We start from the raw sequence: 21,615 nt of genomic DNA, 5'->3' as shown, positions 1-21,615 counted from the left end.
TCTAGCGGCCATCCAAAACAACTTACAGAGACATAAGCTTGAAATGAATTGTTGCATAAATGATTTTATAAACATTTCCTTGAAAAGAAAAAGAAATTATTACAAAAAAAAATGGTCATGGACACGGCCGTGTGTTGTACGTGAATAATTTTACGTAACGGGTTATATTTTTTATATAAAATATTTTTTGTTATGTATTTAGGATAAAACAATGTGTCTTTATAATCGACGATCGAACACAATCTATGCCTATACAGTCCGTTGTCGATGTAGAAGCGATTTCATCATCCACTTGCATTATTTCAACCGCCCCAATTGCAGATGTACTGGTCACCGTCGTTGATCCCCTCGGCCGCATTCATTCTCGTTCCCGGCACAGCTTGACTCGGTCATATGGTGTTTTATTATTACCATTCGATTGTTCTTGAGAAGCCCTTTCCAACCGTATACGATCTCTGTATTCGGTTTTGGCTTTTCGACGCATGTAGGCCGACATTATATATTTTTGATAATATTTTTTTATTATAATACCTTATTATATTCACTGTCACTATTTTACACTAATATTTTATATACAATCGATAGATTGTGACGACAGCTGACGATTAAAACTTAAACGAACATCTTAGCTTCTCCGAGTCAATAGTTATACTAATTGCAAATCTCGATACCCAGCAAAATGATCTCACAATGGCGGCGCTTCCCCCTCTACCGCGCGCGATGCGTCACAGTCCTCGCTTATCGTAATGAATTCTTTGATCCTTTAGCTATCCAGTGGTCTAATTTAATTTTGGATGTAGACGATAGATTTTGGATTGTCTCCATATGATAGCAAATTTAAAGACATATTCACGTCAAAAAAGATTGATTCAAATCATTAATGAAAGAATAGTTTCAAAATAAAAATGTAATTACTACTTAAACCACTTTTTATGAGGAAAAAAAAAATTTTAAGTACCTCAGATTATTTTGTGAACATCCCTTTTTCTGAAGTCAAAAATCTTCAAAATGGATATTTTACAGGAAAAACTCTAATGTTGAACATTTTGAAACAATACTATATTCAATATCTATTCTTAATGAGCGAAAAATAATGGTACAATAAATTTTAATCATTTCACATATTCTACACATAAAAACATATAGCCAAATATTAATTTTTGTCACTCCCTACTGGATTTCATAATGGATTTAATGGAATGGACAAGTATTGGCGCAAATTCCTCCAGTTTAGAAATGCACGATTTATACCAGCAAAATTCCCATCGGAGAAAGCTAAAATAATAAAAAAAAAGGTTGTAATGTTTATTTACAATGGCCAACGAGGGTCCCCCCTACACTACATTTTATTTATGTCCATCTCACACTATCACTAACACACAAACCATTATATGACATTACATGCATTTGAATTTAAAACAATTTTTTATTTATTTTTATTTCCATTGTTGGAACAAAAAACAATTATTTACATGGAATATGTAAACAAGAGCAGTGATAAAATTTAAAATATAATTTTTCACTTACAAACAAAAAAATATATATACATATATGGAAAAGTGCCATCAGAGAGGGCTGCCGACAACGCCACACAGCCTGAAGGTTAGGTTATAGTCTAGGAAGGTTTAGCGTCATTTGAGAGTGTTTACGTTACAGTTTTTCATAGTGTTTAACGACGGTGAAATATAACTAGTAATTTAATTATTCTTTACAGGTATTTTATTGTTTTAATTATTTATGTATGTATGTATTAATGTTTTATATCAATTTATTTATAAAATTATATTCTTTACAAAATAATGAAATCTGTTTTTGAAAACCGTCTTTCAAAAGTGCCATCAGAGGGGGCTGCCTACAACGCCACACAGCCTGAAGGTTAGGTTATAGTCTAGGAAGGTTTAGCGTCATTTTAGAGTGTTTACGTTACAGTTTTTCATAGTATTTAACGACGGTGAAATATAACTAGTGATTTAATTTGAAAACCGTCTTACATATATATAATGGATAGACTCTAGACCAGTATATACCCCTTTAAGGGGGGGAATCCGAGAATTTTCTAGAACTAGAATCGATGCAGAAGAACATGGTCGGGGTTGAAGAATTGCTGAGACCACAGTTGTGGGTTACCCTTGTTATTATAACTCAGGTTATTATAACAGCTCATTCTAGAGGCCATCCAAAAAAACCTTACAGAGACATCTTCACTAATGTAAAGTGGCACATCCACTCAATCTAATTTCTTTAAATTTTTTAATATTACTTCCATATTTAATTATTAAAAATATTATAAAGGTAAAGAAGATGTACGAGGTGTGTTCAAAAAGTAACGGGAATTTTTAAATTTCGCGGGTTTGGAGAGTCTGATTGTAAATTTTTTTTTTTTATTATGTTGGTACACATGCCCCTGAAGTACGATAAAATTTTCAGTAATATTCATTGTTTACTTCTTAAGTGGCAGCTTAAGGTTAGACGTGTTTTTCGAGCTTGGCGATTTTTGTTTGTTAAAAAAAATGGATCAAAGAATTTGTATTAAATTTTGCGTAAAAAATGAAATAAAGTGTGTGAAATGTTAATAAAGGCATATGGTGAGTCTGCTATGAGTAAAACAAGGATTTACGAGTGGTATAAGCGTTTCCAAGATGGCCGCGAAAACGTTGAAGATGACGAACGACCTGGACGTCCAAGCACATCAACAACCGATGAAAACGTGAAAAAAGTGAAAGAAATGGTTATGAACGATCGCCGAATCACAATCAGAGAAGTCGCTGATGATGTTGCCATATCAATTGGCTCATGCCATGAAATTTTTTCGGATGTTTTGGGTATGAAACGTGTGGCAGCAAAATTTGTTCCAAAATTGTTGAATTTCGAACAAAAACAGCGGAGAATGGAAGTTGCTCAAGAGTCACTCAATGAAGTCGACAACGATGCGGATCTACTGAAACGTGTTATAACAGGTGACGAAACATGGGTTTACGGATATGATGTCGAAACTAAGGCTCAATCGTCCCAGTGGAGGCATTCTGGATCGCCAAGTCCGAAAAAGGCTCGACAAGTGCGGTCGAATGTGAAGGTTATGCTCACTGTGTTCTTCGATTTTAATGGCATAGTGCATCATGAATTCTTGCCACAAGGTCAAACAATCAATAAGGAGTACTACCTACAAGTTCAACGCCGTTTGCGTGAAGCAATCCGAAAAAAACGCCCGGATTTGTGGCAAAACAATTCATGGATTTTGCACCACGATAATGCACCTGCTCACACTTCATTGCTTGTTCGTGAATTTTTGGCCAAAAACAAAACTTTAACGATGCCCCAGCCTCCATATTCGCCAGACATGGCTCCATGTGACTTTTTTCTATTTCCAAACATAAAGAGAACATTAAAAGGCCGTCGTTTTACAAGCATAGATGACATTAAAAGCGAATCGCTGAAAGAGCTGAAAGCTATCACAAAGATCAAGTTTCAGAAGTGTTTCGAGGATTGGAAAAAGCGCTGGCACAAGTGTATTGTATGCGAAGGGGACTACTTTGAAGGCGACAATATTAATGTAGATGAATAAATAAATATTTTTTTCAAAAAACGAAAATTCCCGTTACTTTTTGAACACACCTCGTACGTACAGTACCATCAAATTGTACATTAGAAAGAAGATAAATCCTACCTCTTCCATTGAACTGCCATAAAATGATCTTCCTAGAAAAATGTTTGACATAAAAGTTACAATTTAGAGTTTATCTTTTTTCTGTTAACTTATTTAAATCTCAACGGGAGAAGAATTATTGCCAATATTTGTTCGTTTGTCATTGTTAAAGATTGTTGTGAGACAGCCAAATAAGAAGACACTTGAATGTTTATAATGTAAAGTAATCGCCTTTTTTCAGGCGGGGCTTCAACGTCCAACTACCAATTAGGTGTCGTGGGCGGGGCAGAAGGTCACATTTTGCTCAATCTTAATTGTAACAAGTATTGTATTTATTTTTTCAGGTAGGCTATAAGTTCAAATTAGGTGAAGTGGAAGGTTATAATAAGTGCTGAAGGATGATCAATTCCCTAAGGGTGCGTTCCACTAAGCGCTCATAACGATCAAAATATACCTTCAGCCGTTCCACATGACGACCGCGGTCGTAGTGGTCATGGCGAAAACGTCACTAATATAAAAAATTGAATTAGCTATATATATTTTTAATATAAGTCAACTTTACCAATGATTAATAAAGTTTATTATAACTGCTTATATACGGTGTTAAATTTAAAAAAAAATACAACCTCTTCAAGCTTCTGACTTATTTTTGTGGTCGCCATTTGTAATGTTTGCATGAACGGTTAAAACGCCCCGTAGTCCATTCCACTTGTGTTTTCGATTGTAACGTTAGCAAGCAAGTGGAACGTGTAAAACCGCGGTCGTGAGCGTGATCTTTGTGAGCGCTTAGTGGAACGCACCCTAGGTCGAATGCTTGGCAATAAAATAAATAAAAAGAATTATGACTGAAATTGGAATAATCTTTCTTCTCTTTTAAAAGATACGTATCTTTTTACACGATGTAATAAGTGTGCTGAGTTAAGAGAAAAATAGGGAACCGTTTTTAAGAAAATCTTGAAATTTTATTTAAAATAATTGGCACTTACGGTTAACAGAATTTGTCCAAAATCTTCTTATTCATCTAAACAAAATTTCTCAATTATTCCGTTTTTGTTTGGACTCAGTGTAATATAAGTGATCACAACTAAGCAATTACAAACTAAACAATTACAACTAACCACTAATTACAACAATGAAATGTTAACTTGAGTTAATCAATCAAAATAACAAATTTTATATTAATAAAAGTTTTTCTTCCAGTTCCTTAATTTAAGAATTTTTTTTTGTGACTGCCTCTAAACAGAAATCTAGGAGGCAGCACAAAAACTAATATTTAATAACTGGTTCAGAAAAAAGACAGATGGTCCCACAGGTATAAATGAAATTTTTTATTGAAAAATTGAAAGCTGAGACAACATGGCAGAAGTATTGGCATCGAATATAAAAGTGGCGTTTTAATAAATTGATTTATGAATAACTGAGATTTTTTTTTTCCATTACTCCATATTTGTAGCAAATTGGTTCTGCATTGCAACCTCTACTTGTATAAATACTGTATATTGCGATCTCTCATATATCATTTAAGCTGTCTTTTATCAGAGTATTATTTTCATTTTTAATTTCTATGAATCCTTTAATTTAATTTTATTGGCGATCTTAGAAATGAAACAATTTATCTAATATTTATCTGAGTTGAATTTTCCTTTATACCAGCCATTTGTATTAAAATAACCAGGTAGGTACAGGCTGTGGCAACCATCTGTGAACAGGTACACAATTTATTCTATCATACTCTCTCTGCGCACATATAAATAATGTATAAACAATCATTTTGTATTAATAGAGAAATTATAGAAACAATAGAGTGATTCATTATAGCCTAAAATGCTGATATAGTATTTATTTAAAAGGGTTTTTTGCGAATGGTAATGCCCTCCATTCATCAAGAGAATAGACGTCAACCTTCCCATAGGATATTCAGCCATAAATTCCAGAGGATTAACGAGACAGAAACACTGCAGTACGTTAATATTTGGAACCACCGAGTAGGAAAGGTGAAATAAGGAAGAAAATATAATCAACGCAGTTTTGCCCAATTCCACAATAAATACTGCACAACTATGAAAACTGTCTACTAACTCAGTAAAAGTAATCACATATTTTTACAGGCTTGAGGCTTAACGCCCAAGTACCGATTATATGTCGTGGACACCAGCGGCAGCCCATACTTTACTACTAAATTTATTTGCTAACAATTAAAAAGTATGTAGCTACACACGGAATTCAAACTGGTGGTTCTCCTAATTACAAATCCATGTTCGTGAACACTACTCCAATAACCTGCACATAATTCTGTATTCTCGGTTAGTTTGCATGATTGACACTAGATTCGACATGTAGTCGTCTGCTGCATTGTGCTGCCCTCTACTGAGCTATGAATTATTATCAATTTGGGTTGTTATTGTCCTGAATGAGGTTATAAAATTGCTTGCTTGCAACATGTTTTTCAAAATTTACAGTTTTCACATTCGTTGGATGGAGCCTAACCAGTTGATCTGAACACAGCTCTTAAATAAGCAATGGAAGCCAAGATCCTTCATCTTTTTTTATGGAGGTAAAAATTGATTTATTACTATCAAGCACTGATCAAAACGTTTAGTACATGTCTATTGAATAAGTTTAGGAAACAAGTTTTCATTCAAGACCATAGTTTTATAATAAATAAACATGCTTACCGAACTGGTAGTAGTATAATTAATACTAAAAAATCCGCAAGCAGTAAATTCTACTGTTCTTTTATTGGTGAAGTGCATGCACACTTTCATCTGCAATAAAAATAGAAAGAATAACCAAAAATATCAGTAATAAGGACATCATTTAATTTATTTTTAAAGAATTTTATAATTTCAAGTGTTCATAATATTCATAGTATAGGAGGTTTCAGACTTTTTGTGGAAAGAATGAGTTTCTCAGCTAAGGTGTATTGCAATCCACAGCAAATTAATCTAAACCAGTCCTGCAAATTATGTTGCTACACTTTTTTTAATTTAGGTGACAGAAAATTAAATACAATCCTAAGTAATGGATTTGGCAATAGCCAAAAAAAGAGGACTCTGATAATCTTTCTTTACTTCATAATTTAAGGCCTGATGATTTACGAATCGGATCAAATCATTTCCATTCGCGAAAAAGAATCAATTTGTTGTCTTAAGACTGAGAATAGTTACTGATAAAAGTAGAGTATCATTTTATTTAAAAGTAAAAGTGCTTTTAACCCAAGCTCTTATTACCAGGTAATCAATCCATTACTATAACTACTATATTTCAAGTAAAAGTGCCATATTAGTGAACAGAATTTTCAAAATGGTTCCTATACATTTTTATAAAAAAAAATGAAAAATTAACTTTGCTTTTAATCATATCTAATGCAACATAATAACCTTCGTATTACGCTCATTTCTCGATATTTTTATGTTTTCCAGTTAACTTTTCAGAGGGATTTTTTTTTTTTTTACTTATTCATAAAAAAAAAAAATGAACTCTTGTGGTAACATAAATCCCTAATAACCACCACAGAAGTTACAAAAGAAGGTCGTAAAACACAGTTGCGTTGGTTAAAGTTACCACCCAGTTTCCACGATCAGTAGCCCTAATAGAACTCTCATCCTCGCAAGGCTACATAATGAATTGGTATTTTTAATAAAGCATACTTTTCTTGCGTACCAGCAAAAATTGAGAAGTACTTTAACTTTTTATTATTTCATAAGATTTTAGCACAGAATAATCACGGTAAATTTCAGAAAAAGTTATATTATTGATTTCTCTAAATGCCGGATAAAATAATTATTACGTTCGAGTTAAACTTTCGATAATTTAGTTTTATATCGATAAAACACGATTTGATGTCTACGGATACTGATAAATTTAATAGAAAATAATGTGAATCACAATACCTCAAAAAATAAAATATCTCAGGATGTTTTCAACGTTCAAGGTCCTTCCAGGTTATTGGCTTCGGATTTTGAGCTAGGTGTGAAAAATGCTAGAGCCGGACCGTAATCTGTCCTTAGGTCTTATTATGGGTGCGTTCCACTAAGCGCTCACAACGATCATCACGACCGCGGTTTTGCCCGTTCCAATTGCTTGCGAGCGTTACAATCGAAAACTTAAGTGGAATGGACTATGGGGCGTTTTAACCGTTCATGTAAACATTACATGGTAAGTCAGAAGCTTGAAGAGGTTATTTTTAATTTTAACCCCGTTTATGTGCAGTTATAATAAACTTTATTAATCATTGGTAAAGTTGACTTATATTAAAAATATATATAGCTAATTCAATTTTTTATATTACATTTTCGTGGAGTATTTATAAAATTTACGTTTAGATAAAATTAAATGTCTTTTGTGGCAACAGTAGGATATTTATTAATGCAACGTAATAATGCTTTAGAAAGTTCTTCATCTAGTTTCGATGAAGAGTGGAATGCAATTTTACAAAATTGCAATAGTGAAAAGCGAAAACTTAGGCTACGTATTATTAACTATTAAAGTGTAATTGGTCGTTATTCAGTGATTTAGTATGTAAAGGGATAAGTAATTTTTCATTTTATTATTTTGTTTTAGACTTTCGAGAAACACATTCAATTATTTACATGATATAATTTTTTCGGTCGCCATCTTTGCTTTAGCACCAAATTACTGAACGCCCACTTCGACCCAGTTCAAGGTGGGGCGTTGTGAGCTTCGCGTGAGCGAAAATAATGACGTCATTAGTGACGTTTTCGCGGTCGTCAAGTGGAACGGCTGAAAGGTACATTTTGATCGTTATGAGCGCTTAGTGGAACGCAACCTATGTGATCTGTTACCAATTTTTTTTCCAAATTATGAACATTCGTGTGACCCATCTTTAAAAAGAACTAAACCCATTTCCATATCGATTCCATTATTCATATTGATTTCTCAATAAACTTCACTGATTTCACTATGAAATTTCAGCCGCATACACACCTTTAGCACTTGTAGAAAAAGGAATCACAGCGTATATTTCACATCAGTAATGTAGGTATACAACGCGCATTTTTTTTTTTTTTTAGCATTGCAGCGGCCGAATTTCAAAATACTTACTTATAAAACTCGCCTCGTAATTACTGAGAACATAATATTTAAGAACAATAAAAATAAAAGACGGAGACACTCTATAAAAACAAAACAAAAAATCTACATATAACCTCATACCTCATAACCTCCCACGGAACATTTAGTTCGACCATTTTTTTTTTTTTACTTTACGCAAACAGCTGATAATCCTCATCGATAAAATTCAACCGCAAACCACCCCCTTGCCCTAAATACCAACATTGCCACAAGTGACAGCGAATGAATGATGAATCATCTAATGGTAGTGGGTGATCATTCACTATCAAATGTCTTCACCGTACAACCTATTTTTACTGTCTCTTGGGCGGTGCTTGCAACAAGATCAAGTATGCCTATCGTGACATTTATTCAAATACATTTTGACATGACGTATTGACAAGTTTACACCAAAATCATACATTTTGAGTTCCATCACAAAAATAAGTTAGTAACTGTAGTTTGTAAGTGTATTTGAAGAAATATAAACAATTATAAATATATACATTTGGCAGGAACATTGATTAAAAGTGATAAACTATAAAGTAATCGTTGCATGAATCACGCAATGGAAATCACGTTTACATTTACAATTTACAAATTTAATAATAATATAATTGTTAATAAACGAATGTACTTATTTTTTGAAATTAATGAAAGTTTTGTTAAAAAATGGCAATTAATTTATAAACAAAATTAAAAATGGAGTAAGACAAGATCTTAAAAATAAAGATTGTTAATGAAATCTTGGGATTATTATTCAACAGTTATCTAATGGAATTCAGAATGATGAATTATTTAAGGGAACAATAAAAGGAGTTACTCTTTTGAAGACATTATTTGGTTAAAAATGGTTTCCCCTTTAACATTCCTGGTAGTATCTCCTTCCGATGGAACATATAGTAAGTAAGGTACAATACCTGACCAATAACTGATTATTGATCTTAGTAAGTTTCGAATATTATCCATGGAAAGAAAGTGCTGATTCTTTGGCTGTGAACTCTTTTATTCAACTTTTTGTGGTACAAATCTGAATCTCTTTTATTTTTGTATTTAAGTGGCGGACAGAAAATTGTCATCTAGCATCACGTAATTATGTGAATTAAACCAAAAGTTATAATGAATTTTAAATTCGCAAGATTTTTTCTTGCTAAAAGTTTTACAAAATTTAAAATATTATCCTAACAGCAAACCCAAAAAATGGTTTGTGTAATTCCAATCAACAATTTCAAGTAAATTTTAAGGTGTTAATTAAAGAAAAATATCAGGAAAATTAAAAAAAGGGTACTTTTTAAAATATTTGTTTTTGATTAGCAATCTCTCTCTCTAAATAAAAAAAATTATAACATTTTTGGAGAAATATTTTAACAAATTAAAAAAAAATAGTAAATTATATTTATTAATTAACACCTTCTACAAAATCTAAATTAAAATGATGCATAAATGATATAAAATTGATCTATCAAATTAATTTAATTATTTTAATGTACGAGGGTCGTTTGAAAAGTCCGTGCAAAGTCAGAGAGATAGCACCACTGGCGCGTATCGAGGTTATGTTTAGTTAGTAGCATCTCTTGGAAGAACACACACCAAGTTTCAGCCAGATCGGTCTATTTCTTTGTGTTTGGCATTCGTTTGAATCGAGGAAGTCGAGTGATTTTCAAAAAATGGACGAAAAAGAATTTCTTGTGTTGATTAAACACTACTTTATGAAAGGCAAAACGCCTCAGGAGACTAAAGAGAAGCTTGATAAACATTATGGTGACTCTGCACCTTCGATTAGAACAGTTTATAAGTGGTTTCAAAATTTTCGGAGTGGCCATATGGGCACAAGTGACGCTGAACGTTCTGGACGCCCTGTTGAGGTTACTACTCCAGAAATCATTGATAAAATCCATGATATGGTGATGGATGACAGAAGAGTGAAGGTGCGTGAGATTGCTAGTGCTGTGGGCATCTCGAATGAACGGGTACATAATATTTTGCATCAACATTTGGACATGACAAAGCTATCGGCAAGATGGGTGCCGCGATTGCTCACGCTTGACCAAAAACGAAATCGTGTGAAGTGTTGCAAGGACGGTTTGCAGCTGTTCCAGAAGAATCCGCAGGACTTTAAGCGTCGTTTCGTCACTGTGGATGAAACATGGTTACATCACTATACTCCTGAGACCAAAGAACAATCTAAACAATGGGTTACCAAGGGGGAATCTGCGCCAAAAAAGGCGAAGACCGTTCCTTCGGCCGGAAAGATTATGGCGACTGTCTTTTGGGATTCGCAAGGAATAATCTCATCGACTATCTGGAAAAGGGTAAAACTATTACAGGTGCATATTATTCATCGTTATTGGACCGTTTGAAAACCGAGCTGCAAGAAAAACGCCCACGATTGGCCCACGAAAAAGTCCTTTTCCATCACGACAACGCACCAGCTCACACCTCAGCAGTTGCGGTCGCAAAATTAATGGAAATAGGGTTCCAACTCGTTTCATATTCCCCCTATTCTCCAGACTTGGCTTCCTCGGACTACTATTTGTTCCCCAATATGAAGAAATGGCTGGCGGAAAAAAGATTTTATTCAAACGAGGAGGTGATTGCAGAAACGAATGGCTATTTTTCAGACTTGGACAAATCCTATTATTCGGAAGGGATCAACAAACTAGAGCAGCGTTGGACGAAGTGTATAAGCCTAAAAGGAGACTATGTTGAAAAATAAAAAAGGTTTACCCCAAAAAATTAAGTAGTTTTTATTTTTGCACGGACTTTTCAAACGACCCTCGAATGTCACCAATATACTTACATTTTGCGAAATTATTCCTACATTGTCGTCTAAAATAAGTCGATACAAAGTTTTGTCAAATTCTTCAGCCTGTAATAAAAATTATTTTTGTATTAATATTGCTATGGAATATATTAAATAGGATTATAAAGATTACATTTTAGATATTATTATTGTTAATTCTATATTAATAATATTATTATTATCAACAACTTTTGGAACAATAAAAGAATTAGACTGATGAAGTATTTGTAGAGCAACTTGACCTTCAACAAGCCTAATATTAGGCTCTACAATACGCTCATTTTATCAGTTTATTCATTCACATCTCCAACCTGAACAATTGTGTCTTGTACAGATGAAAAGGACCTTATTCGAAAAGGAAATGCTCTGAAAAATCCCCGGTCCATTGAAAGATGGTTATTTGTGGAGATGGAAAACGAACAAGGAGGTAATGAATGAATGAAAATAAATTTATTATCCTGGGACTATTGTCCCCATAGAATAAATACATGTACAATTGGAGGCCCTATTGGTTTGGCCTGTATTTTAGATATTTAAATACAAAAAATAAGCAAGTATTTACAAAAATAAGAATTAAAATTAGGGAATAAATGTATTCAATTATTATTTCTGAGGAAGCTGAATAGAAAGGATGGAAAGGGTAGGAGCAAGGTGGATAGATGAAGGTAAGGAGTTCTGGAGAGAGGTAGCGCGAACTAAGAAAGATTTGTCAAGGAATGAAGTACGGCTTGAGGGAATATAGATATCAGAGGGACGAGATCTAGTATTGCAAGAATGGATCGATGATTGGAACTTGAGGAATTGGAAAATATAAGATGGCCTTTTAGATTGGATAACTTGGAAAAGAAATGAAGCCAAAAAAATATTGGCGGCAGTAGACAGGGGAAAAGCCACTTCAACTCATCGTAGTAGCGCGAAATGCGAGAGTCTCTGGGAATGCTGAAAATAAATCTTATGAAGCAGTTCGTGGAGGTGCTTGAGCTTAGCTTCAATATCACCAGCAAGACCACGACATACACTAAGCAACCATAGTGGAAATGAGGGGAAAATAAGAGAGGAAACCAGAAGTTGCCGGGTCTTAAAGGTGACGGGAACTATTAAACTGCTTCAGCATATGGATGGAACGGCAAGAGATTTGGGAAACATTGTCTTTCTAGGATGGGTTTTGGTCAAAATTGAGGTTCTTCACAGAGGAAGGATATTTTATTGGGATATCATAGAGGAAAAAATTAAGAAGAGGAGCCAATGATTTAAGGAGTGAATTGGAGCCAATAACAATTGCTTTGATCTCTGCATTTAGAGCAAGCTTATTTTCCGTGGCCCATGATATTGTTGAGGTCTTCTTGAAGTTTAAACACGGCTTCATGCAGATCTGACGGGGAAAAGGATAGATAAATCTGAGAATCGTCAGCATTGAGGTGGCACTGGAAATGGGAAATGGAGAAATGTTCAAATAGTAGATTTAAACAGGTCTCTTTAGAACAGTATTACAAAATTAAATGTCTTTTGTTGGCATATTTTTAGTTCTTTATAAGGTGAAGGCAGTAAAGAAAAAAGGCATCCCACCATTGAATTTGGAGAATACATATAAATGAGTTTACCAATATCTCAAAATCGAAAAAATTGTATGAATCTGAAACTTAATACGTCGAATTTAACTTAGCGATTAACTTCTCAAATTCTTGATAACTTCTCAAAATGGACTTTACTCCTTTTTTATTTTGTAATTTTCTTAAAAATGGATCAAATAATTTTCCATAAAAATTTCGTGTAAGGGCATTTATTTAGTACGGGAGATTTTTAGGACTACCTTTAAAGTATAAGGTACAACCAGCCCTGTGTCTTATCTACTATAAAAAAAGGAATAAATATATTGGTTACTTCGATATATCGATATACTTACAAAATTACAAACATGAAGATTAATAACTTATACCTGAATAATTTACGAGCTACATTCTTTTTAGACCATTCTGCAGTTATATTTAGGTGTAATGTGTAGTCTGATAATCAAATTAATGTACACAATATTTAAATATGGTTAAAAAATTTAGGGTTTAAACAAAAAAAAAAAATGTTACAGCATAGAAATCGGTAATTGGAAAAATTGGTGCATTTGAATCAATTTTTTTGTGATTTACTTGAAACCATTTTTAAAAATCGATTAATCGATTCATTGAATCAATCTTAATAATTTCATATTAATTAAAGTTACGCAAGCAGCTTAAAATCTTATCATGATTATTAGAGTCATCTTATTACTTAGCTCAACTTAAATGGAGCTACCTCTGAGTATGACACGTGAATATATATACATATAGGCATAGTTGTCAGCATCAACTTCTGGAACTACATTAGTTGGATTAGCCGTTAGAGGGAGTAAGTCACTCTCTCTAAACTTCAGACTGTTGTAAACCAAGTTTTGCAAATCGATACTTCAATTTCTTTAATAAACAAATAACGTCGAGAATGTTACTTTATTTAGTACAACATGAATTTAGGTTAGAAATCTTGTAAGTCTTGTCAATAGAAATCTATAGGTATATAAATTAAATCGTTTCGATCAAAAATCGATCCAAACGTTCAAAACAAGAGTTCTGATTAACCAGTACTAATTGATAATCATAATTTCATACGTTTCTTCGATAAGTATTTATTTGCTGGTAGCACAGGGCAGGTTCCACAATTCTACCTTCTTGGTCTTTAGGGACAACTAACGGTGGATTCTTTGCTAGCTGTTCCAGAATATTCTAATTAAAATAGGGAAAACAGGTAGCCTTATTTATAAGATGGAAGTGTAAAGTTCAAAGAAATAAATAGTAAATTGAAATAACTTGTCTGTTTTTGTTTTATAATTTGTAATACATTGTATTTAAATCAATATCTGTAATGTTTACAAAAACAAAAATTAAACAAATAACGCCAAGAATGTTATTTAAACATGAATTTAGGTTAGAAATCTTGTAAGTCTTGTCAATATAAATCTATGGGTAGTTAAATTAAATCGTTTCGATCCAAACGTCCAGAACAAGAGAATACTTATCGATAATCATAATTTCATACGTTTCCACGTCTTGGATAAAAGTGATTACTTCATTAAAGTTATACAACTAACGAAAAGTTGTATAAGAGTTGATCGTCAAGAACTGCACAAAAATGCGTGAGTTGAAAAACACAATTTAATAATTATAAAAAGGATGTTTCATTAATACAATTTACTAAGATGCTACCATGAGTTAAAACTTACAATATTAACCATTATTTGTTGACATTTTGCAATACAAAAAATAAAAGAGAGAAAGACAATTCATTTTAAATACTTCGATTGTTATTGGCTAAATATTAAGAAAATTGTTCCAATCTAATTTAAACATTAACTAGACTTGTTATTGAATTAGTGTATCGTGTTATTTGTGTGGGTGTGATCAGTATTTAGAACAACTTAATGAGAAAATTCAACGTTGCATGACTATATTACAGAAATGAAAAGTCATTAATACAATCATCAGGGAATTTTTCGTCTAATTTAATGACAGCAGTTTTTAACCTGTGTCCTAATTGAATTACTCAGAAATTAAATTATGCCTTTAATATTTTATTCACATTTTCTCTTCTAATAGTCATTTCATTTAATGAACAATAAGGTTTGTTTTTTTTTTCTTTTTAATTAAAACATCATAAAGACTTAGTATTGTTTATTTGATACAAACATAAATACACTGTCAGCAGGCAAATGTTTTTTCTTCTCCAAGTGAGAAACTTTATTGGAATGTATAATAGGAACTTGCTGACTTTCCTTATCTGAAAAACCATTTATAGAATTTTCCAGGGAAATTGATGGAAAAAGTGTGTTCAAAGTTTTATGAAAATCGTTTTCGAGAATTTTAAAACAAGAAATTTAGAAAGAAAGTTAGAAAATCAACTTAGTATGGAGTAATTTCTGTTGAGGAAATTTACAGTCATCTGCATTTACAGATCCTCTGATTAGACCAAATCGATACATCATGTTTCAGCTTTGTTCGATTTTTAGTTATCGATTATTCTGAAGACTTAAATAGATTCATGCTTAACCCTACCTGATGCTACTTAATGTCTCTACATTTTTCCAAGAACACTTTGATATCATTGAAATATGGTAACAAAAATGGAGAATTAAAGACAACACTGCTAAATCCCAACAACACAACAGTAAATGTGGATTTACACCAGGATATGCCAATCACTACACATCAAATAACATTGACATACCCACTTCTCGGTTCGCGGTACCTACGGCTCTACTTAAACTGTCGGTCTACCGAGAAACACTGAAGCATGACCTAAAAAATACAGCAAGCTAAACAAACATTAGCGGGCTACTCAGGAGACACCTTGGACCTGACTCCATCCAGACATTACCCAACCAATTCTTTCTGTACAAAACAGTACGCCAGTAATATGGAGCTATGTTCAAATTTTGTCTCAATGCAAAACATTCCAGTCTAAACCAGACATTAGCCCGCAGTCTTCTAGATTCTCACCCCTTACTAAAAAAAACTTCATTGCCCGCTGGTTTCTTTCATTACGTCTTCCCGGTTGTAGGGCTCAGGTAACTCAGTCATTAATTAATATTATATATTCTTTACACATTCTTTAGCTCATAAAATTTACATTATATAATTGGTGCTAAAGTTTGTTCAAGTGTAAACAAGCACAGAAACCATTCCTTACAATTACCTTCTTCGTACTTGCATTAGCAAGTTACCTCCAAACATAACAAGAGAACAACGAAAAGTTGAATGGTACTAAAATTAAAGATAACTAACCAATACTAATAATCATTGGTGCTAAAATTTGTTCAAGTGTAAACAAGCACAGAAACCATTCCTTACAATTACATTCTTCGTACTTGCTAATCCTCCAAACATAACAAGAGAACAACGAAAAGTTGAATGGTACTAAACTTAAAGATAACTAACCAATACTAATAATCATTGGTGCTAAAGTTTGTTCAAGTGTAAACAAGCACAGAAACCATTCCTTACAATTACCTTCTTCGTACTTGCATTAGCAAGTTACCTCCAAACATAGCAAGAGAACAACGAAAAGTTGAATGGTACTAAAATTAAAGATAACTAACCAATACTAATAATCATTGGTGCTAAAGTTTGTTCAAGTGTAAACAAGCACAGAAACCATTCCTTACAATTACCTTCTTCGTACTTGCATTAGCAAGTTACCTCCAAACATAGCAAGAGAAAAACGAAAAGTTGAATGGTACTAAAATTAAAGATAACTAACCAATACTAATAATCATTGGTGCTAAAATTTGTTCAAGTGTAAACAAGCACAGAAACCATTCCTTACAATTACATTCTTCGTACTTGCTAATCCTCCAAACATAACAAGAGAACAACGAAAAGTTGAATGGTACTAAAATTAAAGATAACTAACCAATACTAATAATCATTGGTGCTAAAGTTTGTTCAAGTGTAAACAAGCATAGAAACCATTCCTTGCAATTACCTTCTTCGTACTTGTTAATCCTCCACAAATAACAAGAGAACAAAGAAAAGTTGAATGGTACTAAAATTAAAGATAAACCAATACTAATACTCATTGGTGCTAAAGTTTGTCTAAGTGTAAACAAGCACAGAAACTATTCCTTAGATTTAACTTCTTCGTACTTGCTAATCCTCCAAACATAACAAAAGAACAAAGAAAAGTTGAATGTTATTAAAATTTTAGATAACTAACCTCAGTATAAGTTGCATCACATGCTGATATAATATGCCATGTTAGATGTGCGAACAATAATGCCCATGATATTAAAAGAACAATATCTGATGGATTTTTAAAAACTAGTACGGAATAACTATTGCCAGTAACCAATACAAATGACGATAGTATTATTAATAAAAGTTGTGGAGCGTAAGCTTGATTAACTGCTTCGCAAGCAGTAATTAGTATTTCATGACATTCTATAAGTAGGTCAACAGAAGCACAGGTTTGACTAGATGGTTTTGGTAAACGTAATCGAAGTTCTTTAAAAAAATGTTTAGTAAATTGTAAAGTGCCACTCAATTGTAATGCAACTCCACAAATCATTACAGATGTAAGATAGTAAGATATGTATAAAATGGTAGTATTTAATTTGTAATCAAAGTTCAATGCGCTGCCCACTGTAGCTATGATAGTTATCATTAACAAACTTAGAAATGGTGAAACCAATGAGACATTCATTTCAGAATCAACTAATTTATCGTGTACATCATTCAATAATGACAATGCTACTTCTAATTTTTCTTTAGTGTTGTGTAGCCATAATAGATTTATCATCAAACCAGCAGTCAGCGAGCCAAGTTGTACCCAAATTAAGAAAGTACCGATAAAACTTTTATTTAATTCACTTGGTGGATCTAAAATTAATAATATTTCTATAGTCACTATAATAGACTTTAATAATAGTGACCATAATAGTCCACACTTAGACAATTTTAACTTTCTCGATTTTAATTCGTATGGGAATACACCTAAATATTTAGATAATCTGGATGCGCTATGAAAGGCTGAATCAACACCGCCAGACAATTGAACGCAACAAAATCGTTTCATGATTAAAATATAAAAGATTGTCACTTTCTACAGAGTTAAGCGAAAGTCTACATTGAAATGAACAATACTGAACTTCTCTATCCAGAAACCTTTGAACCCCACTATGTCACATTAATATTGAATTATTCCTCCCACCACTTACTCACTCCATTATACGCACACTCGCAAAATAACTGACAACTGTCTGTCTGCCTCATTCATTTACTAAATAACACAGCCAAACACGCGACCAAATATACCTTTTGTTGTTGAAACCAATTAAGCAATCTAATATCACGTAGAATATCAAATATTATCCCGGCCTCCCCAATCTACAACTCTAAAAGCTGTCTAAAAGGTAAACAAATAATTTGTTTAATTTATCAAGTGTAATAATTTGTTTTGTTTACCTAACTGGAAAATTATATCCTTTTATTGTCGCCAACAGTACCGGATAACCTATAAAAGAAATAAAAATGTAAAACGTTTAACCATTTAACAAATTATAGGTTAATGAAATTTGAAAAATTACTGTACAAACATACATTATTTTTAACTCTATTTTGTAGAAAGTTGGCCTTGAAAAAAAAAATCAATATTATTGCCAAACGTTCCGTTTAAGACTAAAGCCTTTTGTACTTATTGCAGCATTACTCCAGGATGATGTAGGCTGTTGTAGATTGGGGGAAAAAAACAAAGCATCAAATGGATCTGGCAGGCGACAGACATTACTGGTTGAACCCAGAAAGCTTTCACAGCTTTAAAGGACTGAAATCGTGTTCCTTTTAATACAGATTTGACTTTAGGGAACAGACAAAAGTCATATGGGGTCAGGTCAGGCGAATAAGGCGGATGGCCTAAAACTGGGATGTTGTACTTGGCTAGAAACGTCTTGACAGATAATGCAGTGTAAGCCGGCGCGTTATCTTGATGGAGAACCCCGTGACTTGTTCTTCCACAAATCGGGACGTTTTTTTCCTTACTCTTTCACGGAGTTGAGCCAAGCACCTCACGGTAGTAATGTTGATTAATTATAATCGATATTTCTATCCGTTTTGGACGTGGAAAGGCGACCCAGGCGGTCATCATCTCTGACGACTTCTCGGCCATCTTGAAAACGCTTGAACCACTCAAAAACTTCGCGCACGTGATTAACATTCATCGCCATAAACTTTTTTTAATAAAAGATAAGTTTCAGTAGCGGTTTTACCCAGTATCATGTGAAATTTCACTGACAAATCGTTGCTCTACTACATGTGTAGTATCATGTTTTCGGCAAAACGAAACTAACACCTCTTACACAAACGACGGTTCCAGTCAGACAGATTTCTCTTCAAACACATAGAGACGCTGCAACCGAAAGAGAAGGCTTTACGCTGCACACAGCTGTCGGTCGTTAAGATTTGGCGCATGCATAGTTCTTCTGTAGCAGCATCAGTCTCATTATTTAATAGCCACCCCTCGTATTCTAAAGATTTGTGTTGTTTGTGAACTTCTATAATTCAATCATAAATAAAATCAGAAATTTCCACTCTTTTGAAATAAGTAAACCTTTGATCCCATTGAAATTAGTCTACTTAATAATAGTAAGTAAAAAGGAGATATGCAGCTTTGAAAATTTTGTAGTGCTTTTTGTTTTTAAATAAACCCAATTTTGATATAAAAAAAATTTACCTAACTTAGCAAATTTGTAGAATTTACTGTAATTTTAATTCAAAACTATAAACAATCTAAACGCGGTTTAACCTAGTTAGTAATTTGTGCGTACACTGATATGCATCAGTAATTAACCATGGCCAATTGTACAAGTGGTAAATCATATTACTCATATAACTGATAAACATGAAACAGCAAACCCTGCATACTGAAACTGTTCTTCCATGTAAATTGGTAGAAATAATCAGGATAATATCATGGCAAATCTTCAGACGTGTACAGATGTGTTTCTCAGTCAGTTCACGATTGGGAAAATTCCATTTTTATTAATAAAAGTTAAAGTTGAAAATGTTCATTTACCTAAACTATATTTGTGAAATAATTGAATGAATCTACAATAGTTTCTTTTCATTTTTGTATTCCTAACGTTCTGTATCCATTAAGAATTTGATTAATCCATATTGTGTAGAATTAAGGGCAATCTGTATTCCAAGGATTGTGTTAGCAAGAGAACTCATTTGTTATTAAATTTATTTTCTAGATAAAATTAGGTACAAGTTGCGAGGGTAAAATGAGAATTGTAAGGTAGGAGCCATTTTATATAAGATTTGATAACTTAATCCAGTTGTCGCTAAATCCAAATGAAATCTTTACGTATTCTTCATTTTTATGAGCATCATATTCATTATCATAGTTTACTTCTTTAAATTATCTGCTAGGTTTTAACTCTCTATTTGTTGTTAAATTTTTTACTTTAGGTTGTCCAATTTATTAACTGTTTGTTTTTGACGTGAATCCAAAAAACCTATTGATCAAGAAATCGGGGGATACAGTTTGGCATTATAGTTTCCAATCTATCGTCTACATCCAAAATTAAATTAGACCACTGGATAGTTAAAGGATCAAAGAATTCATTACGATAAGCGAGGATTGTGACGTATCGCGCGCGGTGGAGGGGGAAGCGCCGCTATTTTGAGATCATTTTGCTGCGTATCGAGATTTGCAATTAGTATAACTTTTGACTCGGAGAAGCTACGATTTTCGTTTAAGTTTTAATCATCAGCTGTTGTCACAATCTATCGATTGTATATAAAACATTAGTGTAAAATAGTGACAGTGAATTTAATAAGGTGTTAGAATAATAAAGTATTATCAAAAATATATAATGTCGGCCTATACGCGTCGAAAACCAAAACCAAATACAGAGATCGTATATGGTTGGAAAGGGCTTCTCAAGAACAATCGAATGGTAATAATAAAACACCATATGACCGAGTCTAGCTGTGCCTAGGAACGTAAAAGAATGAATGCGGCAGAGCGGATCAATGACGGTGTCAGTAAATCTGCAGCTGGGGCGGTTGAAATTATGCAAGTGGATGATGAAATCGCTTCTACATGGACAATGGACTGTATAGGCATAGGCTGTGTTCGATCGTCGATTATGAAGACACATTGTTTCATCCTAAATACATGAATACAAATATTTTACATAAAAAATATAACCCGTTACGTAAACGTATTCACGTACAACACACGGCCGTGTCCATGACACAGCCACAGTTTTTTTATTATCCAAAACTCTGACGAAGTAAAAACAGTCTGAAACTATGAGATACACGAAAAAAGATTCCAATTTGGGTAAACACAATTTCGGATGATTGATGGTTACAAATTAAAAAGAAAAACTAGCATAACATCTAGTTCCGGATTTTGTTAATGCGATTGGAGAAAAGTTCCAGTGGCCAAAATGATCTATTGTTATGGAAATGTCTCGATTAATAAACGTAAATCATTTGCTTCCAACAATATACGTAAACCTGCTTGTCAGGTCCAAATGGAGCAGGTCGGTTTTAAGCTTTGAATATTT

At 33.1% G+C, this 21,615-nt stretch overlaps 1 protein-coding gene and 1 long non-coding RNA gene across 2 annotated transcripts in view; one reads left to right on the top strand and one right to left on the bottom strand.

Annotated features, from left to right (window-relative positions):
- Positions 1-1,406: 1,406 nt before the first annotated feature.
- On the bottom strand, positions 1,407-18,180 carry LOC141447095 (uncharacterized). Its single transcript, XM_074114294.1, has 4 exons — positions 17,256-18,180; positions 11,517-11,585; positions 6,319-6,408; positions 1,407-5,342 (listed from the first exon to the last, which is right to left on the bottom strand). The coding sequence occupies exons 1-4, from the start codon at positions 18,111-18,113 to the stop codon at positions 5,256-5,258; spliced, it is 1,104 nt and encodes a 367-aa protein (XP_073970395.1). The 5' UTR covers positions 18,114-18,180; the 3' UTR covers positions 1,407-5,255.
- The window catches only part of LOC141447101 (uncharacterized), a 32,380-nt gene continuing 16,077 nt past the window's right edge, over positions 5,313-21,615 (top strand). Inside the window, exon 1 of the long non-coding RNA XR_012454142.1 lies at positions 5,313-6,197. This is a non-coding gene — a long non-coding RNA (uncharacterized lncRNA). The remainder of the gene's footprint in view (positions 6,198-21,615) is intronic.

This window comes from Rhodnius prolixus, unplaced genomic scaffold, assembly GCF_049639745.1.
Source record: "Rhodnius prolixus isolate KJV_2025 unplaced genomic scaffold, Rpr scaffold_7, whole genome shotgun sequence".
Classification (NCBI taxonomy): Eukaryota; Metazoa; Arthropoda; class Insecta; order Hemiptera; family Reduviidae; genus Rhodnius; species Rhodnius prolixus.
This window is presented reverse-complemented; position numbering and strand designations above follow the sequence as displayed.